General features: G+C 51.4%; 1 protein-coding gene across 4 annotated transcripts in view; it reads left to right on the top strand.

The window, feature by feature from the left end:
- Nucleotides 1-27,958, top strand: part of LOC147092063 (SWI/SNF-related matrix-associated actin-dependent regulator of chromatin subfamily B member 1-like) — a 160,954-nt gene that overhangs the window by 2,241 nt on the left and 130,755 nt on the right. For 3 of the 4 annotated variants that reach the window (XM_085975801.1, XM_085975800.1, XM_085975802.1), the window contains exon 1: nucleotides 7,921-8,208. The exons of the other annotated variant lie outside the window; for it this stretch is intronic. In XM_085975801.1, coding sequence (XP_085831927.1) covers nucleotides 7,924-8,208 — 285 coding nt within the window. In that variant the 5' untranslated portion in view covers nucleotides 7,921-7,923. Of the gene's footprint in view, nucleotides 1-7,920; nucleotides 8,209-27,958 lie in introns of those variants that run through there. 4 annotated transcript variants of the gene reach the window in all.

The following is a 27,958-nucleotide window of genomic DNA, read 5'->3' as shown; positions in this document are numbered from 1 at the left end:
AACATCTGCAGTATTTTGCTATCGTACTAGATGCAGGATGTTCCCGATGGCGGGGGAGTCCAGAACCAGGGGTCATAGTCTAAGGATAAGGGGTAAGCCATTTTGGACAGAAAAGAGTAGGAATTTCTTCACCCAGAGAGTGGTGAACCTGTGGAATTCTCTACCACACAAGGCAGTTGAGGCCAATTCATTAAATATATTCAAGAAGGAGTTGGATATATTTCTTAAGGCTAAAAGGATCAAGGGATATGGGGAGAAGGCAGGGACAGGGTACTGAATTTGGATGATCAGCCATGATCTCATTGAATGGCGGAGCAGGCTCGAGGGGCCGAATGGCCTACTCCTGCTCCTATCTTCTATGTTTCTATGTATTCTCCGGGACACCTGCTGGGAGCAAAACAAAACCCGGGAGCAAAATCATTGGGGCTGGTTCAAAAAAATTAATAACGTTCATCACTTTTTTGTTTACCAGTTAGAAAAAAATAGTGGCGATGGGGGGTGGGATGGGGATGAAAGATCAAGGATGTTTGATGGACAGTCAGCAGTCGTCCAATCGGATAACGGAGAGTCTGTTCGCCGTCCAATCAGTGTGAGAAGGCGGGGCATTGCAAGGATGGACATGTCGGGCAACCAATGGGAGGGGATTATGGGGGTGGGGCAGTTGGAGGGAGGAGGTCATGTGATGAATGCTCGAGGATTAATTCCAACCAGAGTTGGCAACACGAGTTAAGTGTGGAATCTTGTGCAATGTGCCGCCTACAGAAAGGAATTTCAAATAACATCATCGCACCCTGCAGTCCGTACAGATCTACCGTCCGGTACAAATATGATTGGCAATTGATCCTTCTTCTCAAACTCCATCCTTAATGGCTGGTGTAGGATAGCAAGGCCCCAAGCTCTAGGATTGCCTCCACCTCTCCTCCTTTATAGTGTCAGCTATGGCTCAGTGGCCAGAACTCCCAGCTCTGAGTCAAAAGGGCAGTGGGTTCAAGTCCCAGTCCAGAGACCTGAACACAAAAAGCTAGGCTGACACTCCAGTGCAGAGCTGAGGGAGCGCTGCCTCAGTACTGCCCCTCCGACAGTGCGGCGCTCCCTCAGTACTGCCCCTCCGACAGTGCGGCGCTCCCTCAGTACTGCCCCTCCGACAGTGCGGCGCTCCCTCAGTACTGCCCCTCGACAGTGCGGCGCTGCCTCAGTACTGCCCCTCCGACAGTGCAGCACTCCCTCAGTACTGCCCCTGACTGGGCAGCGCTCCCTCAGTACTGCCCCTTCGACAGTGCAGCGCTCCCTTAGTACTACCCCTCGGACAGTGCAGCGCTCCCTCAGTACTGCCCCTCCGATAGTGCAGTGCTCCCTCAGTATTGCCCGACAGTGTGGTGCTCCCTCAGTACTGCCCCTGACAGTGCAGCGCTCCCTCAGTACTGCCCCTGACAGTGCAGCGCTCCCTCAGTACTGCCCCTCTGACAGAGCAGCACTCCCTCAGTACTGTCCCTGCGACAGTGCAGCACTCCCTCAGTACTGACCCTCCGACAGTGCAGCATTCCCTCAGTACTGCCCCTGACAGTGCGACGCTCCCTCAGTACTGACCGTCCGACAGTGCAGCACTCCCTCAGTTTTGCCCCTGACAGTGCGGAGCTCCCTCGGTACTGCCCCTCCAACAGTGCAGCACTCCCTCAGTACTGCCCCTCCGACAGTGCAGCGCTCCCGCAGTACTGCCCCTGACAGTGCAGTGCTCCCTCAGTACTGCCCCTCCGACAGTGCAGCACTCCCTCAGTACTGCCCCTCCGACAGTGCAGCGCTCCCTCAGTACTGCACCTGACAGTGCAGCGCTCCCTCAGTACTGCCCCTGACAGTGCAGCGCTCCCTCAGTACTGCCCCTCTGACAGTGCAGCGCTCCTTCAGCACTGTCCCTGCGACAGTGCAGCGCTCCCTCAGTACTGACCCTCCGACAGTGCGGCGCTCCCTCAGTACTACCCCTCGGACAGTGCAGTGCTCCCTCAGTACTGCCCCTGGACAGTGCAGTGCTCCTTCAGTACTGCCCCTCGGACAGTGCAACGACCCTCAGTACTGCCCCTCGGACAGTGCAGCGCTCCCTCAGTACTACCCCTCTGACAGTGCAGCGCTCCCTCAGTACTGCCACTCCGACAGTGCAGCACTCCCTCAGTATTGCCCGACAGTGTGGTGCTCCCTCAGTACTGCACCTGACAGTGCAGCGCTCCCTCAGTACTGCCCCCGACAGTGCAGCGCTCCCTCAGTACTGCACCTGCGACAGTGCAGCGCTCCCTCAGTACTGCCCGACAGTGCAGCGCTCCCTCAGTACTGACCCTCCGACACTGCAGCACTCCTTCAGTACTGCCCCGGACAGTGCGGCGCTCCCTCAGTACTGGCCCTCCAACAGTGCAGCACTCCCTCAGTACTGCCCCTCCGACAGTGCAGTGCTCCCTCAGTACTGCCCCTACGACAGTGCAGCGCTCCCTCAGTACTGCCCCTCCAACAGTGCTGCGCTCCCTCAGTACTGACCCTCCGAAAGTGCAGCGCTCCCTCAGTACTGCCCCTCCGACAGTGCAGTGCTCCCTCAGTACTGCCCCATCCGACAGTGCGGCGCTCCCTCAGTACTGCCCCTCCGACAATGCGGTGCTCCCTCAGTACTGCCCCTCCGACAGTGCAGCACACTCTCAGTACTGCCCCTCTGACAGTGCTGCGCTCCCTCAGTACTGCCCCTCTGACAGTGCAGCACTCACTCAGTACTGCCCCTGCGACAGTGCGGCGTTCCCTCAGTACTGCACCTGACAGTGCATCGCTCCCTCAGTACTGCCACTGACAGTGCAGCGCTCCCTCAGTACTGCCCCTCTGACAGTGCAGCGCTCCTTCAGTACTGTCCCTGCGACAGTGCAGCGCTCCCTCCGTACTGACCCTCCGACAGTGCAGCGCTCCCTCCGTACTGACCCTCCGACAGTGCGGTGCTCCCTCAGTACTACCCCTCGGACAGTGCAGCGCTCCTTCAGTACTGCCCCTCGGACAGTGCAACGACCCTCAGTACTACCCCTCTGACAGTGCAGCGCTCCCTCAGTATTGCCCGACAGTGCTGCGCTCCCTCAGTACTGACCCTCCGAAAGTGCGGTGCTCCCTCAGTACTGACCCTCCGACAGTGCGGCGCTCCCTCAGTACTGACCCTCCGACAGTGCTGCGCTCCCTCAGTACTGACCCTCCGACAGTGCGGCGCTCCCTCAGTACTGCCCCTCCGACAGTGCAGCGCTCCCTCAGTACTGCCCCTGGACAGTGCAGCGCTCCCTCAGTACTGCCCCTCCGACAGTGCAGCGCTCCCTCAGTACTGCCCCTCCGACAGTGCAGCGCTCCCTCAGTACTGACCCTCCGACAGTGCAGCGCTCCCTCAGTACTGCCCCTCCGACAGTGCGGCGCTCCCTCAGTACTGCCCCCCGAGAGTGTGGCACTCCCTCAGTACTGACCCTCCGACAGTGCGGCGCTCTCTCAGTACTGCCCCCCGAGAGTGTGGCACTCCCTCAGTACTGCCCCCAGAGAGTGTGGCACTCCCTCAGTCCTGATCCTGGACAGTGCGGCGCTCCTTCAGTACTGCCCCCCGAGAGTGTGGCACTCCCTCAGTACTGACGCTGGACAGTGTGGCACTCCCTCAGTACTGACCCTCCGACAGTGTGGCACTCCCTCAGTACTGCCCCCCGAGAGTGCAGCGCTCCCTCAGTACTGCCCCTCTCACAGTGCAGCGCTCCCTCAGTACTGCCCCTCCGACAGTGCAGCGCTCCCTCAGTACTGCCCCTCCGACAGTGCAGCGCTCCCTCAGTACTGCCCCTCTCACAGTGCGGAGCTCCCTCAGTACTGCCCCTGGACAGTGCGGCGCTCCCTCAGTACTGCCCCCCGAGAGTGTGGCACTCCCTCAGTACTGACCCTCCGACAGTGCGGCGCTCCCTCAGTACTGCCCCCCGAGAGTGTGGCACTCCCTCAGTACTGCCCCCCGAGAGTGTGGCACTCCCTCAGTACTGACCCTCCGACAGTGCGGCGCTCTCTCAGTACTGCCCCCCGAGAGTGTGGCACTCCCTCAGTACTGCCCCCGAGAGTGTGGCACTCCCTCAGTACTGATCCTCCGACAGTGTGGCACTCCCTCAGTACTGCCCCCCGAGAGTGTGGCACTCCCTCAGTACTGACGCTGGACAGTGTGGCACTCCCTCAGTACTGACCCTCCGACAGTGTGGCACTCCCTCAGTACTGCCCCCCGAGAGTGCAGCGCTCCCTCAGCACTGCCCCCCGAGAGTGTGGCGCTCCCTCAGTACTGCCCCTCTCACAGTGCAGCGCTCCCTCAGTACTGCCCCTCCGACAGTGCAGCGCTCCCTCAGTACTGCCCCTCCGACAGTGCAGCGCTCCCTCAGTACTGCCCCTCCGACAGAGCAGCGCTCCCTCAGTACTGCCCGTCTCACAGTGCAGCACTCCCTCAGTACTGCCCCTCTCACAGTGCAGCGCTCCCTCAGTACTGCCCCACCGACAGTGCAGCGCTCCCTCAGTACTGCCCGTCTCACAGTGCGGCGCTCCCTCAGTACTGCCCCCCGAGAGTGCGGCGCTCCCTCAGTACTGCCCCCCGAGAGTGTGGCACTCCCTCAGTACTGCCCCCCGAGAGTGTGGCACTCCCTCAGTACTGACCCTCCGACAGTGCGGCGCTCCCTCAGTACTGCCCCTCCGACAGTGCAGCACTCCCTCAGTAGTGCCCTTCGGACAGTTCAACGCTCCCTTAGTACTACCCCTCCGACAGTGTGGCACTCCCTCAGTACTGCCCCCCGAGAGTGCAGCGCTCCCTCAGTACTGACCCTGGACAGTGCGGCGCTCCCTCAGTACTGCCCCCCGATAGTGTGGCACTCCCTCAGTACTGACCCTCCGACAGTGCGGCTCTCCCTCAGTACTGCCCCCCGAGAGTGTGGCGCTCCCTCAGTACTGACCCGCCGACAGTGCGGCTCTCCCTCACTACTACCCCTCCGACAGTGTAGCACTCCCTCAGTACTGACCCTCCGACAGTGCGGCTCTCCCTCAGTACTGCCCCTCCGACAGTGCAGCGCTCCCTCAGTACTGACCCTCCGACAGTGCGGCTCTCCCTCAGTACTGCCCCTCCGACAGTGCAGCGCTCCCTCAGTACTGCCCCGAGAGTGTGGCACTCCCTCAGTACTGACCCTCCGACAGTGCGGCTCTCCCTCAGTACTGCCACTCCGACAGTGCAGCGCTCCCTCAGTACTGCCCCTCTGACGGTGCAGCGCTCCCTCAGTACTGACCCTGGACAGTGCAGCGCTCCCTCAGTACTACCCCTCCGACAGTGCAGCGCTCCCTCAGTACTGCCCCTCCGACAGTGCAGCGCTCCCTTAGTACTGACCCTGGACAGTGCAGCGCTCGCTCAGTACTGACCCTGGACGGTGCAGCGCTCCCTCAGTACTACCCCTCCGACAGTGCAGCGCTCCCTCAGTACTGCCCCTCCGACAGTGCGGCGCTCCCTCAGCACTGCCCCTCCGACAGTGCGGCGCTCCCTCAGTACTGCCCCTCCGACAGTGCGGCGCTCCCTCAGCACTGCCCCTCCGACAGTGCGGCGCTCCCTCAGTACTGCCCCTCCGACAGTGCGGCTCTCCCTCAGTATGCCACTCCGACAGTGCAGCGCTCCCTCAGTACTGACCCTCTGACGGTGCAGCGCTCCCTCAGTACTGACCCTGGACAGTGCAGCGCTCCCTCAGTACTACCCCTCCGACAGTGCAGCGCTCCCTCAGTACTGCCCCTCCGACAGTGCAGCGCTCCCTTAGTACTGACCCTGGACAGTGCAGCGCTCGCTCAGTACTGACCCTGGACAGTGCAGCGCTCCCTCAGTACTACCCCTCCGACAGTGCAGCGCTCCCTCAGTACTGCCCCTCCGACAGTGCGGCGCTCCCTCAGCACTGCCCCTCCGACAGTGCGGCGCTCCCTCAGTACTGCCCCTCCGACAGTGCGGCGCTCCCTCAGCACTGCCCCTCCGACAGTGCGGCGCTCCCTCAGTACTGCCCCTCCGACAGTGCGGCGCTCCCTCAGTACTGCCCCTCCGACAGTGCGGCGTTCCCTCAGTACTGCCCCTCCGACAGTGCGGCGCTCCCTCAGTACTGCCCCTCCGACAGTGCGGCGCTCCCTCAGTACTGCCCCTCCGACAGTGCGGCGCTCCCTCAGTACTGCCCCTGGACAGTGCAGCGCTCCCTCAGTACTGCCCCTCCGACAGTGCGGCTCTCCCTCAGTACTGCCCCTCCGACAGTGCAGCGCTCCCTCAGTACTGCCCCCCCGAGAGTGCAGCGCTCCCTCAGTACTGACCCTCCGACAATGCGGCGCTCCCTCAGCACTGCCCCTCCGACAGTGCGGCGCTCCCTCAGTACTGCCCCTCCGACAGTGCGGCGCTCCCTCAGTACTGCCCCTCCGACAGTGCGGCGCTCCCTCAGTACTGCCCCTCCGACAGTGCGGCGCTCCCTCAGTACTGCCCCTCCGACAGTGCGGCGCTCCCTCAGTACTGCCCCTCCGACAGTGCAGCGCTCCCTCAGTACTGACCCTCCGACAGTGCAGTGCTCCCTCAGTACTGCCCCTCCGACAGTGCGGCGCTCCCTCAGTACTGCCCCTCCGACAGTGCGGTGCTCCCTCAGTACTGCCCCTGGACAGTGCAGCGCTCCCTCAGTACTGCCCCTCCGACAGTGCGGCGCTCCCTCAGTACTGCCCCTCCGACAGTGCGGCTCTCCCTCAGTACTGCCCCTCCGACAGTGCAGCGCTCCCTCAGTACTGCCCCCCCGAGAGTGCAGCGCTCCCTCAGTACTGACCCTCCGACAGTGCGGCGCTCCCTCAGCACTGCCCCTCCGACAGTGCGGCGCTCCCTACGTACTGCCCCTCCGACAGTGCGGCGCTCCCTCAGTACTGCCCCTCCGACAGTGCGGCGCTCCCTCAGTACTGCCCCTCCGACAGTGCGGCGCTCCCTCAGTACTGCCCGTCCGACAGTGCAGCGCTCCCTCAGTACTGCCCCCCCGACAGTGCAGCGCTCCCTCAGTACTGACCCTCCGACAGTGCAGTGATCCCTCAGTACTGCCCCTCAGACAGTGCAGTGATCCCTCAGTACTGCCCCTCCAACAGTGCGGCGCTCCCTCAGTACTGCCCCTCCGACAGTGCGGCGCTCCCTCAGTACTGCCCCTCCAACAGTGCGGCGCTCCCTCAGTACTGCCCCCCCGACAGTGCGGCGCTCCCTCAGTACTGCCCCCCCGAGAGTGCAGCGCTCCCTCAGTACTGACCCTCCGACAGTGCGGCGCTCCCTCAGTACTGCCCCCCCGAGAGTGCAGCGCTCCCTCAGTACTGACCCTCCGACAGTGCAGCGCTCCCTCAGTACTGCCCCTCCGACAGTGCGGCGCTCCCTCAGTACTGCCCCCCCGACAGTGCGGCGCTCCCTCAGTACTGCCCCTCCGACAGTGCGGCGCTCCCTCAGTACTGCCCCCCCGAGAGTGCAGCGCTCCCTCAGTACTGCCCCTCCGACAGTGCGGCACTCCCTCAGTACTGACCCTCCGACAGTGCAGCGCTCCCTCAGTACTGCCCCCCCGACAGTGCGGCGCTCCCTCAGCACTGCCCCTCCGACAGTGCGGCGCTCCCTCAGTACTGCCCCTCCGACAGTGCGGCGCTCCCTCAGTACTGCCCCTCCGACAGTGCGGCGCTCCCTCAGTACTGCCCCCCCGACAGTGCGGCGCTCCCTCAGTACTGCCCCCCCGAGAGTGTGGTGCTCCTATTGTTGTGCGGGGAGAGCATGGGGTTGGAGTCTAACCCACAACCTTCTGACTCAGGCACTATAGAAATGCAAGTTGCTGTGATTGGGCTGTCGCTCCCTCTGTGAGATCCCATTTGAAACTGTATTGGATTGGTGGTGTGTCAGGGATGCTCGCCTGTGTGTTCTTGAAGCAGTCTGCTGGATTCCCTTGTCCTCTGTGGTTAGATGCAGCCTGCCTTGCAATTGGCTGGGTGTTCCCTTGCTGGAGGTGTGGATGGTTTTCATTAAGATTCTGCCTGCGTTTTCTCCCTCTCTCTCTCTTTATTTTCCCTTCGCCTTTTCTCCTTCCCTCCCTCTCTCCTGTCCCAATGGCGGCGAGTAAAACATTCGGCTTGAAGCCTGTGAAATTCCAACTGGAGGAACCGGGGGATTGGTTCATGATTGGATCTGAGGTAAGTCGTTTACAATATACACACACACACACACATCGCACAGACAGACAGAGAAAGAGACAAGGTCTCACCAGCAGCAATGCAAACAATAACATGTAATAACATTTACAATTCAAGACGAGAAAGGCATGCATGCAAACAAACACACACATTAACCTGGCCTTTGAAAGTGCGGGGTGTCTCGTTTACACTGTAAATGCGGAAATAATCCCGCGACAGAAATGGTGCAGAGGAGATTGCGGGGCGGAATCCACAATGTGGGAGGGGGTGGTGGTGAACATCTGCACCAGATCTGGTGCATTCCAAACCAGGGCATGGTTTGATCTGCTCCACCCCTTCCTGATCTTGCATTTGTAAATCTCCTCCGAAATGTGGCGTTGCATCGCCCAACAAAGGTTGGTTTTTATTAATTCGTTTGCACTTGGTCCCGTTATATTCCCTTCCTCGTGTTTTGCTGTGTATTCACCGTGCTTCCCCACCCCCCTACCATTTTATTGATGGTGTCACATCACTTCTCACGCATTTACTGTCACGTTAACAAGGGCTCGAAAATATAATGGGGGTAGGGGGAGATTACAGTACCTGAGAGACCCTGAATAAGTACTGCAGGATATTCACCCTCACTCACCAGACTCTGTGACCCTGAATAAATACTGCAGGATATTCACCCTCACTCACCAGACTCTGAGACCCTGAATAAATACTGCAGGATATTCACCCTCACTCACCAGACTCTGTGACCCTGAATAAATACTGCAGGATATTCACCCTCACTCACCAGACTCTGTGACCCTGAATAAATACTGCAGGATATTCACCCTCACTCACCAGACTCTGTGACCCTGAATAAATACTGCAGGATATTCACCCTCACTCACCAGACTCTGTGTGACCCTGAATAAATACTGCAGGATATTCACCCTCACTCACCAGACTCTGAGAGACCCTGAATAAATACTGCAGGATATTCACCCTCACTCACCAGACTCTGTGACCCTGAATAAATACTGCAGGATATTCACCCTCACTCACCAGACTCTGTGACCCTGAATAAATACTGCAGGATATTCACCCTCACTCACCAGACTCTGTGAGACCCTGAATAAATACTGCAGGATATTCACCCTCACTCACCAGACTCTGTGAGACCCTGAATAAATACTGCAGGATATTCACCCTCACTCACCAGACTCTGTGTGACCCTGAATAAATACTGCAGGATATTCACCCTCACTCACCAGACTCTGTGACCCTGAATAAATACTGCAGGATATTCACCCTCACTCACCAGACTCTGTGACCCTGAATAAATACTGCAGGATATTCACCCTCACTCACCAGACTCTGTGACCCTGAATAAATACTGCAGGATATTCACCCTCACTCACCAGACTCTGTGACCCTGAATAAATACTGCAGGATATTCACCCTCACTCACCAGACTCTGTGACCCTGAATAAATACTGCAGGATATTCACCCTCACTCACCAGACTCTGAGACCCTGAATAAATACTGCAGGATATTCACCCTCACTCACCAGACTCTGAGACCCTGAATAAATACTGCAGGATATTCACCCTCACTCACCAGACTCTGTGTGACCCTGAATAAATACTGCAGGATATTCACCCTCACTCACCAGACTCTGTGACCCTGAATAAATACTGCAGGATATTCACCCTCACTCACCAGACTCTGTGACCCTGAATAAATACTGCAGGATATTCACCCTCACTCACCAGACTCTGTGACCCTGAATAAATACTGCAGGATATTCACCCTCACTCACCAGACTCTGTGACCCTGAATAAATACTGCAGGATATTCACCCTCACTCACCAGACTCTGTGACCCTGAATAAATACTGCAGGATATTCACCCTCACTCACCAGACTCTGTGAGACCCTGAATAAATACTGCAGGATATTCACCCTCACTCACCAGACTCTGTGAGACCCTGAATAAATACTGCAGGATATTCACCCTCACTCACCAGACTCTGTGACCCTGAATAAATACTGCAGGATATTCACCCTCACTCACCAGACTCTGTGACCCTGAATAAATACTGCAGGATATTCACCCTCACTCACCAGACTCTGTGACCCTGAATAAATACTGCAGGATATTCACCCTCACTCACCAGACTCTGTGACCCTGAATAAATACTGCAGGATATTCACCCTCACTCACCAGACTCTGTGTGACCCTGAATAAATACTGCAGGATATTCACCCTCACTCACCAGACTCTGTGACCCTGAATAAATACTGCAGGATATTCACCCTCACTCACCAGACTCTGAGACCCTGAATAAATACTGCAGGATATTCACCCTCACTCACCAGACTCTGTGTGACCCTGAATAAATACTGCGGGATATTCACCCTCACTCACCAGACTCTGTGAGACCCTGAATAAATACTGCAGGATATTCACCCTCACTCACCAGACTATGTGAGACCCTGAATAAATACTGCAGGATATTCACCCTCACTCACCAGACTCTGAGACCCTGAATAAATACTGCAGGATATTCACCCTCACTCACCAGACTCTGTGAGACCCTGAATAAATACTGCAGGATATTCACCCTCACTCACCAGACTCTGTGACCCTGAATAAATACTGCAGGATATTCACCCTCACTCACCAGACTCTGTGACCCTGAATAAATACTGCAGGATATTCACCCTCACTCACCAGACTCTGTGACCCTGAATAAATACAGCAGGATATTCACCCTCACTCACCAGACTCTGAGACCCTGAATAAATACTGCAGGATATTCACCCTCACTCACCAGACTCTGTGAGACCCTGAATAAATACTGCAGGATATTCACCCTCACTCACCAGACTCTGTGTGACCCTGAATAAATACTGCAGGATATTCACCCTCACTCACCAGACTCTGTGAGACCCTGAATAAATACTGCAGGATATTCACCCTCACTCACCAGACTCTGTGTGACCCTGAATAAATACTGCAGGATATTCACCCTCACTCACCAGACTCTGAGACCCTGAATAAATACTGCAGGATATTCACCCTCACTCACCAGACTCTGTGACCCTGAATAAATACTGCAGGATATTCACCCTCACTCACCAGACTCTGTGACCCTGAATAAATACTGCAGGATATTCACCCTCACTCACCAGACTCTGTGTGACCCTGAATAAATACTGCAGGATATTCACCCTCACTCACCAGACTCTGTGACCCTGAATAAATACTGCAGGATATTCACCCTCACTCACCAGACTCTGTGAGACCCTGAATAAATACTGCAGGATATTCACCCTCACTCACCAGACTCTGTGAGACCCTGAATAAATACTGCAGGATATTCACCCTCACTCACCAGACTCTGTGTGACCCTGAATAAATACTGCAGGATATTCACCCTCACTCACCAGACTCTGTGACAGACCCTGAATAAATACTGCAGGATATTCACCCTCACTCACCAGACTCTGTGTGACCCTGAATAAATACTGCAGGATATTCACCCTCACTCACCAGACTCTGAGACCCTGAATAAATACTGCAGGATATTCACCCTCACTCACCAGACTCTGTGACAGACCCTGAATAAATACTGCAGGATATTCACCCTCACTCACCAGACTCTGTGAGACCCTGAATAAATACTGCAGGATATTCACCCTCACTCACCAGACTCTGTGTGACCCTGAATAAATACTGCAGGATATTCACCCTCACTCACCAGACTCTGTGACAGACCCTGAATAAATACTGCAGGATATTCACCCTCACTCACCAGACTCTGTGTGACCCTGAATAAATACTGCAGGATATTCACCCTCACTCACCAGACTCTGTGTGACCCTGAATAAATACTGCAGGATATTCACCCTCACTCACCAGACTCTGTGACCCTGAATAAATACTGCAGGATATTCACCCTCACTCACCAGACTCTGTGACAGACCCTGAATAAATACTGCAGGATATTCACCCTCACTCACCAGACTCTGTGTGACCCTGAATAAATACTGCAGGATATTCACCCTCACTCACCAGACTCTGTGACCCTGAATAAATACTGCAGGATATTCACCCTCACTCACCAGACTCTGTGTGACCCTGAATAAATACTGCAGGATATTCACCCTCACTCACCAGACTCTGTGAGACCCTGAATAAATACTGCAGGATATTCACCCTCACTCACCAGACTCTGTGACCCTGAATAAATACTGCAGGATATTCACCCTCACTCACCAGACTCTGTGTGACCCTGAATAAATACTGCAGGATATTCACCCTCACTCACCAGACTCTGTGTGACCCTGAATAAATACTGCAGGATATTCACCCTCACTCACCAGACTCTGTGACAGACCCTGAATAAATACTGCAGGATATTCACCCTCACTCACCAGACTCTGTGTGACCCTGAATAAATACTGCAGGATATTCACCCTCACTCACCAGACTCTGTGACCCTGAATAAATACTGCAGGATATTCACCCTCACTCACCAGACTCTGTGTGACCCTGAATAAATACTGCAGGATATTCACCCTCACTCACCAGACTCTGTGAGACCCTGAATAAATACTGCAGGATATTCACCCTCACTCACCAGACTCTGTGACCCTGAATAAATACTGCAGGATATTCACCCTCACTCACCAGACTCTGTGTGACCCTGAATAAATACTGCAGGATATTCACCCTCACTCACCAGACTCTGTGAGAGACCCTGAATAAATACTGCAGGATATTCACCCTCACTCACCAGACTCTGTGACAGACCCTGAATAAATACTGCAGGATATTCACCCTCACTCACCAGACTCTGTGTGACCCTGAATAAATACTGCAGGATATTCACCCTCACTCACCAGACTCTGTGACCCTGAATAAATACTGCAGGATATTCACCCTCACTCACCAGACTCTGTGAGACCCTGAATAAATACTGCAGGATATTCACCCTCACTCACCAGACTCTGTGTGACCCTGAATAAATACTGCAGGATATTCACCCTCACTCACCAGACTCTGTGACCCTGAATAAATACTGCAGGATATTCACCCTCACTCACCAGACTCTGTGACCCTGAATAAATACTGCAGGATATTCCCCCTCACTCACCAGACTCTGTGACCCTGAATAAATACTGCAGGATATTCACCCTCACTCACCAGACTCTGTGTGACCCTGAATAAATACTGCAGGATATTCACCCTCACTCACCAGACTCTGTGACCCTGAATAAATACTGCAGGATATTCACCCTCACTCACCAGACTCTGTGACCCTGAATAAATACTGCAGGATATTCACCCTCACACACCAGACTCTGAGAGACCCTGAATAAATACTGTAGGATATTCACCCTCACTCACCAGACTCTGTGAGACCCTGAATAAATACTGCAGGATATTCACCCTCACTCACCAGACTCTGTGACCCTGAATAAATACTGCAGGATATTCACCCTCACTCACCAGACTCTGTGACCCTGAATAAATACTGCAGGATATTCACCCTCACTCACCAGACTCTGTGTGACCCTGAATAAATACTGCAGGATATTCACCCTCACTCACCAGACTCTGTGAGACCCTGAATAAATACTGCAGGATATTCACCCTCACTCACCAGACTCTGTGACCCTGAATAAATACTGCAGGATATTCACCCTCACTCACCAGACTCTGTGACCCTGAATAAATACTGCAGGATATTCACCCTCACTCACCAGACTCTGTGACCCTGAATAAATACTGCAGGATATTCACCCTCACTCACCAGACTCTGTGACCCTGAATAAATACTGCAGGATATTCACCCTCACTCACCAGACTCTGAGACCCTGAATAAATACTGCAGGATATTCACCCTCACTCACCAGACTCTGTGACCCTGAATAAATACTGCAGGATATTCACCCTCACTCACCAGACTCTGTGACCCTGAATAAATACTGCAGGATATTCACCCTCACTCACCAGACTCTGTGACCCTGAATAAATACTGCAGGATATTCACCCTCACCCACCAGACTCTGTGTGACCCTGAATAAATACTGCAGGATATTCACCCTCACTCACCAGACTCTGTGACCCTGAATAAACACTGCAGGATATTCACCCTCACTCACCAGACTCTGTGTGACCCTGAATAAACACTGCAGGATATTCACCCTCACTCACCAGACTCTGTGACCCTGAATAAATACTGCAGGATATTCACCCTCACTCACCAGACTCTGTGACCCTGAATAAATACTGCAGGATATTCACCCTCACTCACCAGACTCTGTGACCCTGAATAAATACTGCAGGATATTCACCCTCACTCACCAGACTCTGTGACAGACCCTGAATAAATACTGCAGGATATTCACCCTCACTCACCAGACTCTGTGACCCTGAATAAATACTGCAGGATATTCACCCTCACTCACCAGACTCTGTGACCCTGAATAAATACTGCAGGATATTCACCCTCACTCACCAGACTCTGTGACAGACCCTGAATAAATACTGCAGGATATTCACCCTCACTCACCAGACTCTGTGACCCTGAATAAATACTGCAGGATATTCACCCTCACTCACCAGACTCTGTGACCCTGAATAAATACTGCAGGATATTCACCCTCACTCACCAGACTCTGTGACCCTGAATAAATACAGCAGGATATTCACCCTCACTCACCAGACTCTGAGACCCTGAATAAATACTGCAGGATATTCACCCTCACTCACCAGACTCTGTGAGACCCTGAATAAATACTGCAGGATATTCACCCTCACTCACCAGACTATGTGAGACCCTGAATAAATACTGCAGGATATTCACCCTCACTCACCAGACTCTGAGACCCTGAATAAATACTGCAGGATATTCACCCTCACTCACCAGACTCTGTGAGACCCTGAATAAATACTGCAGGATATTCACCCTCACTCACCAGACTCTGTGACCCTGAATAAATACTGCAGGATATTCACCCTCACTCACCAGACTCTGTGACCCTGAATAAATACTGCAGGATATTCACCCTCACTCACCAGACTCTGTGACCCTGAATAAATACAGCAGGATATTCACCCTCACTCACCAGACTCTGAGACCCTGAATAAATACTGCAGGATATTCACCCTCACTCACCAGACTCTGTGAGACCCTGAATAAATACGGCAGGATATTCACCCTCACTCACCAGACTCTGTGAGACCCTGAATAAATACTGCAGGATATTCACCCTCACTCACCAGACTCTGTGTGACCCTGAATAAATACTGCAGGATATTCACCCTCACTCACCAGACTCTGTGACCCTGAATAAATACTGCAGGATATTCACCCTCACTCACCAGACTCTGTGACCCTGAATAAATACTGCAGGATATTCACCCTCACTCACCAGACTCTGTGTGACCCTGAATAAATACTGCAGGATATTCACCCTCACTCACCAGACTCTGTGACCCTGAATAAATACTGCAGGATATTCACCCTCACTCACCAGACTCTGTGAGACCCTGAATAAATACTGCAGGATATTCACCCTCACTCACCAGACTCTGAGACCCTGAATAAATACTGCAGGATATTCACCCTCACTCACCAGACTCTGTGAGACCCTGAATAAATACTGCAGGATATTCACCCTCACTCACCAGACTCTGTGAGACCCTGAATAAATACTGCAGGATATTCACCCTCACTCACCAGACTCTGTGTGACCCTGAATAAATACTGCAGGATATTCACCCTCACTCACCAGACTCTGAGACCCTGAATAAATACTGCAGGATATTCACCCTCACTCACCAGACTCTGTGACAGACCCTGAATAAATACTGCAGGATATTCACCCTCACTCACCAGACTCTGTGACAGACCCTGAATAAATACTGCAGGATATTCACCCTCACTCACCAGACTCTGTGTGACCCTGAATAAATACTGCAGGATATTCACCCTCACTCACCAGACTCTGTGACAGACCCTGAATAAATACTGCAGGATATTCACCCTCACTCACCAGACTCTGTGTGACCCTGAATAAATACTGCAGGATATTCACCCTCACTCACCAGACTCTGTGTGACCCTGAATAAATACTGCAGGATATTCACCCTCACTCACCAGACTCTGTGACCCTGAATAAATACTGCAGGATATTCACCCTCACTCACCAGACTCTGTGACAGACCCTGAATAAATACTGCAGGATATTCACCCTCACTCACCAGACTCTGTGTGACCCTGAATAAATACTGCAGGATATTCACCCTCACTCACCAGACTCTGTGACCCTGAATAAATACTGCAGGATATTCACCCTCACTCACCAGACTCTGTGACCCTGAATAAATACTGCAGGATATTCACCCTCACTCACCAGACTCTGTGACCCTGAATAAATACTGCAGGATATTCACCCTCACTCACCAGACTCTGTGACCCTGAATAAATACTGCAGGATATTCACCCTCACTCACCAGACTCTGTGTGACCCTGAATAAATACTGCAGGATATTCACCCTCACTCACCAGACTCTGTGAGACCCTGAATAAATACTGCAGGATATTCACCCTCACTCACCAGACTCTGTGACCCTGAATAAATACTGCAGGATATTCACCCTCACTCACCAGACTCTGTGACCCTGAATAAATACTGCAGGATATTCACCCTCACTCACCAGACTCTGTGACCCTGAATAAATACTGCAGGATATTCACCCTCACTCACCAGACTCTGTGTGACCCTGAATAAATACTGCAGGATATTCACCCTCACTCACCAGACTCTGTGACAGACCCTGAATAAATACTGCAGGATATTCACCCTCACTCACCAGACTCTGTGTGACCCTGAATAAATACTGCAGGATATTCACCCTCACTCACCAGACTCTGTGACCCTGAATAAATACTGCAGGATATTCACCCTCACTCACCAGACTCTGTGTGACCCTGAATAAATACTGCAGGATATTCACCCTCACTCACCAGACTCTGTGAGACCCTGAATAAATACTGCAGGATATTCACCCTCACTCACCAGACTCTGTGACCCTGAATAAATACTGCAGGATATTCACCCTCACTCACCAGACTCTGTGTGACCCTGAATAAATACTGCAGGATATTCACCCTCACTCACCAGACTCTGTGTGACCCTGAATAAATACTGCAGGATATTCACCCTCACTCACCAGACTCTGTGACAGACCCTGAATAAATACTGCAGGATATTCACCCTCACTCACCAGACTCTGTGACCCTGAATAAATACTGCAGGATATTCACCCTCACTCACCAGACTCTGTGTGACCCTGAATAAATACTGCAGGATATTCACCCTCACTCACCAGACTCTGTGTGACCCTGAATAAATACTGCAGGATATTCACCCTCACTCACCAGACTCTGTGAGACCCTGAATAAATACTGCAGGATATTCACCCTCACTCACCAGACTCTGTGACCCTGAATAAATACTGCAGGATATTCACCCTCACTCACCAGACTCTGTGTGACCCTGAATAAATACTGCAGGATATTCACCCTCACTCACCAGACTCTGTGACCCTGAATAAATACTGCAGGATATTCACCCTCACTCACCAGACTCTGTGACCCTGAATAAATACTGCAGGATATTCCCCCTCACTCACCAGACTCTGTGACCCTGAATAAATACTGCAGGATATTCACCCTCACTCACCAGACTCTGTGTGACCCTGAATAAATACTGCAGGATATTCACCCTCACTCACCAGACTCTGTGACCCTGAATAAATACTGCAGGATATTCACCCTCACTCACCAGACTCTGTGACCCTGAATAAATACTGCAGGATATTCACCCTCACACACCAGACTCTGAGAGACCCTGAATAAATACTGTAGGATATTCACCCTCACTCACCAGACTCTGTGACCCTGAATAAATACTGCAGGATATTCACCCTCACTCACCAGACTCTGTGAGACCCTGAATAAATACTGCAGGATATTCACCCTCACTCACCAGACTCTGTGACCCTGAATAAATACTGCAGGATATTCACCCTCACTCACCAGACTCTGTGACCCTGAATAAATACTGCAGGATATTCACCCTCACTCACCAGACTCTGTGACAGACCCTGAATAAATACTGCAGGATATTCACCCTCACTCACCAGACTCTGAGACCCTGAATAAATACTGCAGGATATTCACCCTCACTCACCAGACTCTGTGAGACCCTGAATAAATACTGCAGGATATTCACCCTCACTCACCAGACTCTGTGACCCTGAATAAATACTGCAGGATATTCACCCTCACTCACCAGACTCTGTGACCCTGAATAAATACTGCAGGATATTCACCCTCACTCACCAGACTCTGTGACCCTGAATAAATACTGCAGGATATTCACCCTCACTCACCAGACTCTGTGACCCTGAATAAATACTGCAGGATATTCACCCTCACTCACCAGACTCTGAGACCCTGAATAAATACTGCAGGATATTCACCCTCACTCACCAGACTCTGTGACCCTGAATAAATACTGCAGGATATTCACCCTCACTCACCAGACTCTGTGACCCTGAATAAATACTGCAGGATATTCACCCTCACTCACCAGACTCTGTGAGACCCTGAATAAATACTGCAGGATATTCACCCTCACTCACCAGACTCTGTGACAGACCCTGAATAAATACTGCAGGATATTCACCCTCACCCACCAGACTCTGTGTGACCCTGAATAAATACTGCAGGATATTCACCCTCACTCACCAGACTCTGTGACCCTGAATAAATACTGCAGGATATTCACCCTCACTCACCAGACTCTGTGAGACCCTGAATAAATACTGCAGGATATTCACCCTCACTCACCAGACTCTGTGACAGACCCTGAATAAATACTGCAGGATATTCACCCTCACTCACCAGACTCTGTGACCCTGAATAAACACTGCAGGATATTCACCCTCACTCACCAGACTCTGTGTGACCCTGAATAAATACTGCAGGATATTCACCCTCACTCACCAGACTCTGTGACCCTGAATAAATACTGCAGGATATTCACCCTCACTCACCAGACTCTGTGACCCTGAATAAATACTGCAGGATATTCACTCTCACTCACCAGACTCTGTGAGACACTGAATAAACACTGCAGGATATTCACCCTCACTCACCAGACTCTGTGACCCTGAATAAATACTGCAGGATATTCACCCTCACTCACCAGACTCTGTGTGACCCTGAATAAATACTGCAGGATATTCACCCTCACTCACCAGACTCTGTGACCCTGAATAAATACTGCAGGATATTCACCCTCACTCACCAGACTCTGTGACCCTGAATAAATACTGCAGGATATTCACCCTCACTCACCAGACTCTGTGACAGACCCTGAATAAATACTGCAGGATATTCACCCTCACTCACCAGACTCTGTGACCCTGAATAAATACTGCAGGATATTCACCCTCACTCACCAGACTCTGTGACCCTGAATAAATACTGCAGGATATTCACCCTCACTCACCAGACTCTGTGACAGACCCTGAATAAATACTGCAGGATATTCACCCTCACTCACCAGACTCTGTGACCCTGAATAAATACTGCAGGATATTCACCCTCACTCACCAGACTCTGTGAGACCCTGAATAAATACTGCAGGATATTCACCCTCACTCACCAGTCTCTGTGAGACCCTGAATAAATACTGCAGGATATTCACCCTCACTCACCAGACTCTGTGACCCTGAATAAATACTGCAGGATATTCACCCTCACTCACCAGACTCTGTGAGACCCTGAATAAATACTGCAGGATATTCACCCTCACTCACCAGACTCTGAGACCCTGAATAAATACTGCAGGATATTCACCCTCACTCACCAGACTCTGTGACAGACCCTGAATAAATACTGCAGGATATTCACCCTCACTCACCAGACTCTGAGACCCTGAATAAATACTGCAGGATATTCACCCTCACTCACCAGACTCTGTGACCCTGAATAAATACTGCAGGATATTCACCCTCACTCACCAGACTCTGTGAGACCCTGAATAAATACTGCAGGATATTCACCCTCACTCACCAGACTCTGTGTGACCCTGAATAAATACTGCAGGATATTCACCCTCACTCACCAGACTCTGTGAGACCCTGAATAAATACTGCAGGATATTCACCCTCACTCACCAGACTCTGTGAGACCCTGAATAAATACTGCAGGATATTCACCCTCACTCACCAGACTCTGAGACCCTGAATAAATACTGCAGGATATTCACCCTCACTCACCAGACTCTGTGAGACTCTGAATAAATACTGCAGGATATTCACCCTCACTCACCAGACTCTGTGTGACCCTGAATAAATACTGCAGGATATTCACCCTCACTCACCAGACTCTGTGTGACCCTGAATAAATACTGCAGGATATTCACCCTCACTCACCAGACTCTGAGACCCTGAATAAATACTGCAGGATATTCACCCTCACTCACCAGACTCTGTGAGACCCTGAATAAATACTGCAGGATATTCACCCTCACTCACCAGACTCTGTGTGACCCTGAATAAATACTGCAGGATATTCACCCTCACTCACCAGACTCTGTGTGATCCTGAATAAATACTGCAGGATATTCACCCTCACTCACCAGACTCTGTGTGACCCTGAATAAATACTGCAGGATATTCACCCTCACTCACCAGACTCTGTGTGATCCTGAATAAATACAAGTCAAAAATCAAATCAACTTTATTGTCATTGTTAGTGCACAAGTGCAGTACAACGAAATGTAGGCTTGCGGCTCCCGAGAGTGTACATTTGGATTAAGACATTTAAACATTCAACATACATTTGGCTTGTAATATATTAACATAAACATAATAAAGTGCATTGGCAGATGTGCAGGCTTTAGTGTTTATTTGTGGAGTTCAGTAGGATGACAGCCCTGGGAAAGAAGCTGTTCCTAAATCTGGTCGTACGGGTGCGAATGCATCGGTAGCGTCTCCCAGATGGCAGGAGGGCGAACAGACTGTGGCTGGGGTGGGTAGGGTCTTTGATGCTGGACCGTGATCTCCGTAGACAGCGTTTCTGGTATATGTGCTCTATGGTCGGTAGCCGGGTGCCGGTAATGCGTTGGGCAGTTTTGACTACCTGCTGCAGGGCTTTCCGGTCACAGTAGCTACAGCTGCCGTACCATACTGTGATACAGTTTGTCAGGATGCTCTCTATTGTGCAGCGGTAAAAGTTAGAGAGGATCGGGGGTGACAGATTACATCCCTTCAGCCTCCTTAGGAAATATAGGCGCTGCTGGGCCTTCTTCACCAGAGAGGAGGTGTTGAGGGACCAGGAGAGGTCTTCCGTGATGTGGACTCCGAGGAACTTAAAGCTGTCCACCCTTTCCACCACAGCCCCATTGATGTGGATGGGGGTGTGACTTCCGCCTTTGGACTTCCTGAAGTCCACAATGATTTCTTTTGTTTTCTTGGTGTTAAGGGCCAGGTTGTTATCGGCGCACCACTTCACGAGATGCTGGACCTCCTCCCTGTAGGCTGACTCATCGTTGTTGGTGATCTGGCCTACTACCGTGGTGTCATCCGCAAACTTGATGATGGTGTTGGAACCATGAACAGCCACACAGTCGTGGGTGAAGAAGGAGTAGAGGAGGGGGCTCAGCACACATCCTTGTGGGGCCCCCGTGTTCAGGGTCAGGCGGGGGGAGGTGTGGTTGCCTAATTTGACAGACTGGGGTCTGTTTGTTAGGAAGTCCAGGGTCCAGTTGCAGAGGGAAGTGTTCAGGCCAAGAGTTTGGAGTTTGGTGGCCAGCTTGTTGGGGACGATAGTGTTGAATGCTGAGCTGTAGTCTATGAACAACATTCTGATGTAGGTCTCCTTACCATCTAAGTGATTCAGTGCCGAGTGTAGAGCAGTTGTGATTGCATTCTCCGTTGATCTGTTTGCACGATAGGCAAACTGGTGTTGGTCAAGAGAGGCAGGAACACTGGCTTTGATGTGAGCTAAGACCAGTCTCTCGAAACACTTCATTATGATGGGTGTAAGTGCGACAGGTCGATAGTCGTTCATACTGCAGGATATTCACCCTCACTCACCAGACTCTGTGACCCTGAATAAATACTGCAGGATATTCACCCTCACTCACCAGACTGTGTGAGATCCTGAATAAATACTGCAGGATATTCACCCTCACTCACCAGACTGTGTGAGACCCTGAATAAATACTGCAGGATATTCACCCTCACTCACCAGACTCTGTGACCCTGAATAAATACTCCAGGATATTCACCCTCACTCACCAGACTCTGTGACCCTGAATAAATACTCCAGGATATTCACCCTCACTCACCAGACTCTGTGAGACCCTGAATAAATACTGCAGGATATTCACCCTCACTAACCAGACTCTGTGACCCTGAATAAATACTGCAGGATATTCACCCTCACTCACCAGACTCTTGTGACCCTGAATAAATACTGCAGGATATTCACCCTCACTAACCAGACTCTGTGACCCTGAATAAATACTGCAGGATATTCACCCTCACTCACCAGACTCTGTGACCCTGAATAAATACTGCAGGATATTCACCCTCACTCACCAGACTCTGTGAGACCCTGAATAAATACTGCAGGATATTCACCCTCACTCACCAGACTCTGTGAGACCCTGAATAAATACTGCAGGATATTCACCCTCACTCACCAGACTCTGTGAGACCCTGAATAAATACTGCAGGATATTCACCCTCACTCACCAGACTCTGTGACCCTGAATAAATACTGCAGGATATTCACCCTCACTCACCAGACTCTGTGACCCTGAATAAATACTGCAGGATATTCACCCTCACTCACCAGACTCTGTGACCCTGAATAAATACTGCAGGATATTCACCCTCACTCACCAGACTCTGTGACCCTGAATAAATACTGCAGGATATTCACCCTCACTCACCAGACTCTGTGACCCTGAATAAATACTGCAGGATATTCACCCTCACTCACCAGGCTCTGTGACCCTGAATAAATACTGCAGGATATTCACCCTCACTCACCAGACTCTGTGTGACCCTGAATAAATACTGCAGGATATTCACCCTCACTCACCAGACTCTGTGACCCTGAATAAATACTGCAGGATATTCACCCTCACTCACCAGACTCTGTGAGATCCTGAATAAATACTGCAGGATATTCACCCTCACTCACCAGACTCTGTGAGAGACGCTGAATAAATACTGCAGGATATTCACCCCCAGTCACCAAGCTCCGTGAGACCCTGAATAAATACGGCAGGATATTTCCCCCACTCACCAGGCTCCGTGAGAGGCCGTGAAATGTATAAAATCCTAGAGAGCTTGACAAGGTAGATGCCGAGAGGCTGTTTTTTCCCGGGCTGGAGAGTCCAGAACCAGGGGTCATAGTCTCAGGATAAGGGGTCAGCCTTTTAGGACTGAGAGGAGGAGAAATTTCTTCACTCAGAGGGTTGTCAATCTTTGGAATTCTCTACCCCAGAGGGCTGTGGATGCTGAGCCGTTGAGCATATTCAAGATGGAGATCGATTGATTTTTGGACTCTCAGGGAATCGAGGTATATAGGGATCGGGCTGAAGTAGAAGATCAGCCATGATCTTATTGAATGGCGGAGCAGGCTCGAGGGGCCGTATGGCCTACTCCTGCTCATATTTCTGATGTTGGGAAGGCCAAAGCCATTGGGCTGAATTTTCCGAGGTGGTAGCGGGCATGATCGGTGGCGGTTCGGGTGGGAAAGTTGGGGTTTTTATTTGACAGCGGGTTCCTCGCTCCCACGGGCCTTACCCACGGGTGCATCTGTCAGCGTGGAGCCGACCCAACCTGCAGCTGCAAGGGGTGGGGGGGGGCAGTGGGGGGGGGGGGTAGGGGAGACCCAATTGAAATAAGAACATAAGGAATTGGAGCAGGAGTAGGCCATTCGGCCCTTTGAGCCTGCTCTGCCATTCAATGAGATCATGGCTGATCTTCTGCCTCAACTCCATTCACCGGCCCTATCGCCGCATCCCTTGATGCCCTCACTAGTCAGAAATCTATCGACTTCTGTTTTGAATATACCCAATGACTGAGCCTCCACAGCCCTCTGGGGTAGAGAATTCCAAAGATTCACCACCCTCTGTGTGAAGAAATTTCTTCTCATCTCAGTCCTGAATGGCCTACCCTTTATCCTGAGGCTGTGGCCCCTGGTTCTAGACTCCCCAGCCAAGGGAAACTTTCTCCCAGCATCCACCCTATCAAGCCCTGTAATAATTTTGTATGCTTCAATGAGATCTCCCCTCATTCTTCTGAATTCAAGAGAATACAGGCCTAGTTTACTCAATCTCTTCTCATACGACAGTCCCGCCATCCCAGCAATCAATCTCGTGAACCTTCGTTGCACTCCCTCTATGGCAAGTATATCCTTCCTTAGGTAAGGAGACCAAAATTATACACAGTACTCCGGGTGTATCATTATTAGGTACTTTACAGGCACTTAAGAGCCTTTCCCTCCCTACTTTTTAAATTTCCGTACACGGCCACGGGATTCACACAGCTCAGGAACCACGTCTGTCAACCTGAGGCGTGAGTTCCGTGGCCATTGCTCCAGCTGATTACTTGACAAACCAAAATAAAAACACTAATACAAAAGCAAAATACTGTGGATGCTGGAAATTTGAAATCAGAACAGGAAATGCTGGAAACGCTCAGCAGGTCAGGCAGCATCTGTGGAGAGAGAAACCGAGTTAACGTTTCAGGTCTGTGACCCTTCGTCAGAACTGGAAAAAGTTGGAGATGGAACAGGTTTTTAAGCAGGTGCAGGGGCAGGGAGAGGAGGGAGGGGAGGAAAGAACAAAAGGGAAGGTCTGTGATAGGGTGGAAGGCAGGAGAGATTAAGTGAAAAAAGGAATGATGGTGAAAGGCAAAAGGAGATGGTAATGGGACAAGTTAAGAAACAAAAGATGGGTCTAAATGAGGTGTAAATGACAATAGCGGAATCATCGACAGCTGCCATGTGAGAGAGAGAGAAAAAAAATGGGGAAAGAGGTTATGGTCTGAAATTGTTGAACTCAATGTTGAGTCCGGCAGGCTGTAAAGTGCCCAATCGAAGGATGAGGTGCTGTTCCTCGAGCTTAGGCTGAGCTTCATTGGAACAATGCGAGAGGCCGAGGTCGGTGAGATCAGAGTGGGAGTGGAGCGGAGAATTAAAGTGACAGGTGACCGGAAGCTCGGGGTCACCCTATCGGACTGAGCGGAGGTGTTCCGCAAAGCGGTCGCCCAATCTGCGAAAGGTCTCCCCAATGTAGAGGAGACCGCATCGTGAGCAGCGAATACAGTATACTAGATTTCAAGAAGTACAAGTAATTCGCTGTTTCATCTGGAAGGGGTGTTTGGGGTCCCGGACAGTGGGAAGGTGTAAAGTCTGTAGGTATTATGGCGAATTAATACACAGACTACAAGAGTAACTTTAACAGGACTTTACTATTCGAAGGTCAGGGCGAATCTGCCCAATAAATCCTGACACAGCACTTATATACCAGTGTGGTCACCGTCGGTATTACAGTATACAGCAGCCAAGATAAAGTAGTGCCACACCTAAAATAGTTCTCTTAAAGGTGGACGGTTACATACAATAGTTCTCTTAAAGGTAGAACAGTTACATACACTACAATCCTCCCTTTTTAGCTTACAACATACTTATTCCCCATTAACATAACATCATAACATATATACAACTTATGCAAAACAGTTCACAGATTCAGTCTCTCTGGAGGCTTCCTGACTCTGTCCGGATAACGCCTCGGTGGTGTAGTAGTTTTCGGCGGGGTAGTAGGTTCTTCTGGCAAGGTCGATTCGGCTTGAAGGACAGTGTCAGGTTCATCTGATTCCAGTATTACCAGATCGGAGGTAGGTGCTCTGGATATCTCTGCTTCAACATTAGCCGTGTAAGGTTGTGGAGTAGGTTGGTCCTTTGTGGATGACCCTATGATCTGGTCAACATGGCGCCTTATTATGCTGTCACCAATGTCCACGGTATACATCAGCGGCCCTAGCCTTTTCCCAATAGTTCCAGGCTGCCATTTCTCGGTACGGTAGTCCCGGGCCAAAACTGGTTGACCTATCTGAAAGGATCTAGTTGGCCTTTCATTCATGCCCTGAAATTGCCGGTTCTCTACGTCCCTTCTGACGTTTGGCTTAATCAAATCCAGCCGGCATCTTAGTCTTCTATTGAAAAACATCATGGCGGGAGTTTGGTTTGTGACCGCATGTGTTGCATTCCTGTACGCCAACAAGAAGTTATCTACCTTATGTTGTAGGTTGATGTCTTCATTACCCATGGCCTTTATGGCCTTCTTGAAGGCCTGGACAAACCTTTCAGCTAATCCATTGGTGGCGGGATGGTATGGGGCTGACGTGTAGTGCTTGACCCCATTCCTTTTTAAGAACTTCCTGAATTCTTCAGACACAAATTGCGGTCCATTATCAGAACAGATCTGTTCCGGCAGCCCATTCCTGGCAAATATGGTCCTTAATACTGTGATGGTTTTTTCCGTGGTGGTGGAGGACATCTTTATTACCTCCGGCCACTTGGAGTGTGCATCCACCGCGATTAGAAACATTGAGTCCATAAATGGACCAGCAAAGTCGACGTGTACCCTTTACCAAGGAGATGAGGGCCACTCCCATGGATGCAGAGGAGCTTGTGGTGGCGCGTTTTGGACCTTCTGGCATCCTAGACAGCTCTTGGTTATTTCTTCGATGTCTCCATCAATACCTGGCCACCACACAAACGCTCTTGCTAGGTTCTTCATTTTCACTCCACCCAGATGCCCCTCGTGAAGCTCCTTTAGCACCTTATGCTGAAGTTTGGGTGGAATCACCACTCTAGATCCACACATCAAGGTTCCTCGGCACACTGACAGCTGTTTTCTTTGCGAAAATGCGGGCAGCGTTGGTTCGCCATGTGCTGGCCATCCCTCCACTGTTAAATCGTAGACTCGTGAGAGAGTCGGGTCATTTCTTGTTTCATTTTCGATCATCGAATTTGTTACTAGTAGACATTCCACTATGGATGAGTGGAACATCTCTACCGGGTCCACTGTAGCCGCCTCTTCTACTACTGGCAACGGTAGGCGCGATAACCCATCAGCATTTCCATGCTGTTTGGACCTTTTGTATTCGATGTCATATTGGTGTGCCCCAAGTAACACGGACCACCTCTGTAGCCTTTGCGCTGTCATAGTGGAAATGGCCTTGTTAGGGTTGAATATGGACACCAACGGCTGGTGGTCTGTCAGTAATGTGAACTTCTTGCCCTGCAGGTAATGATTGAATTTCTTTACTCCCCACACAAGGCTGAGGGCCTCCCTATCTATCTGAGCATAATTTCGCTCAGCGGAGGTCAATGATCGGGACGCAAATGCGACTGGCCTTTCCGAGCAATTTGGTAACCTGTGTGAAAGTACTGCTCCAATTCCATAAGGGGAAGCATCACAAGCTAGACGAAGAGGTAACGTTGGGTTGAAATGAGCCAACACTTCCTCAGAGGTAATCAACGCCTTGCTTCTGCGAAAGGCCTTCTTACAGTCCTCGCTCCACTTCCATGGTACTTCTTTCCGCAACAGAGCATTCAGCGGATGCAGCACCGTGGATAGATTTGGCAGAAACTTGTGG

This window comes from Somniosus microcephalus, unplaced genomic scaffold (genome assembly GCF_052327205.1).
Source record: "Somniosus microcephalus isolate GS21.2 unplaced genomic scaffold, FLI_Smic_1.0 unresolved_chr2, whole genome shotgun sequence".
Classification (NCBI taxonomy): Eukaryota; Metazoa; Chordata; class Chondrichthyes; order Squaliformes; family Somniosidae; genus Somniosus; species Somniosus microcephalus.
This window is presented reverse-complemented; position numbering and strand designations above follow the sequence as displayed.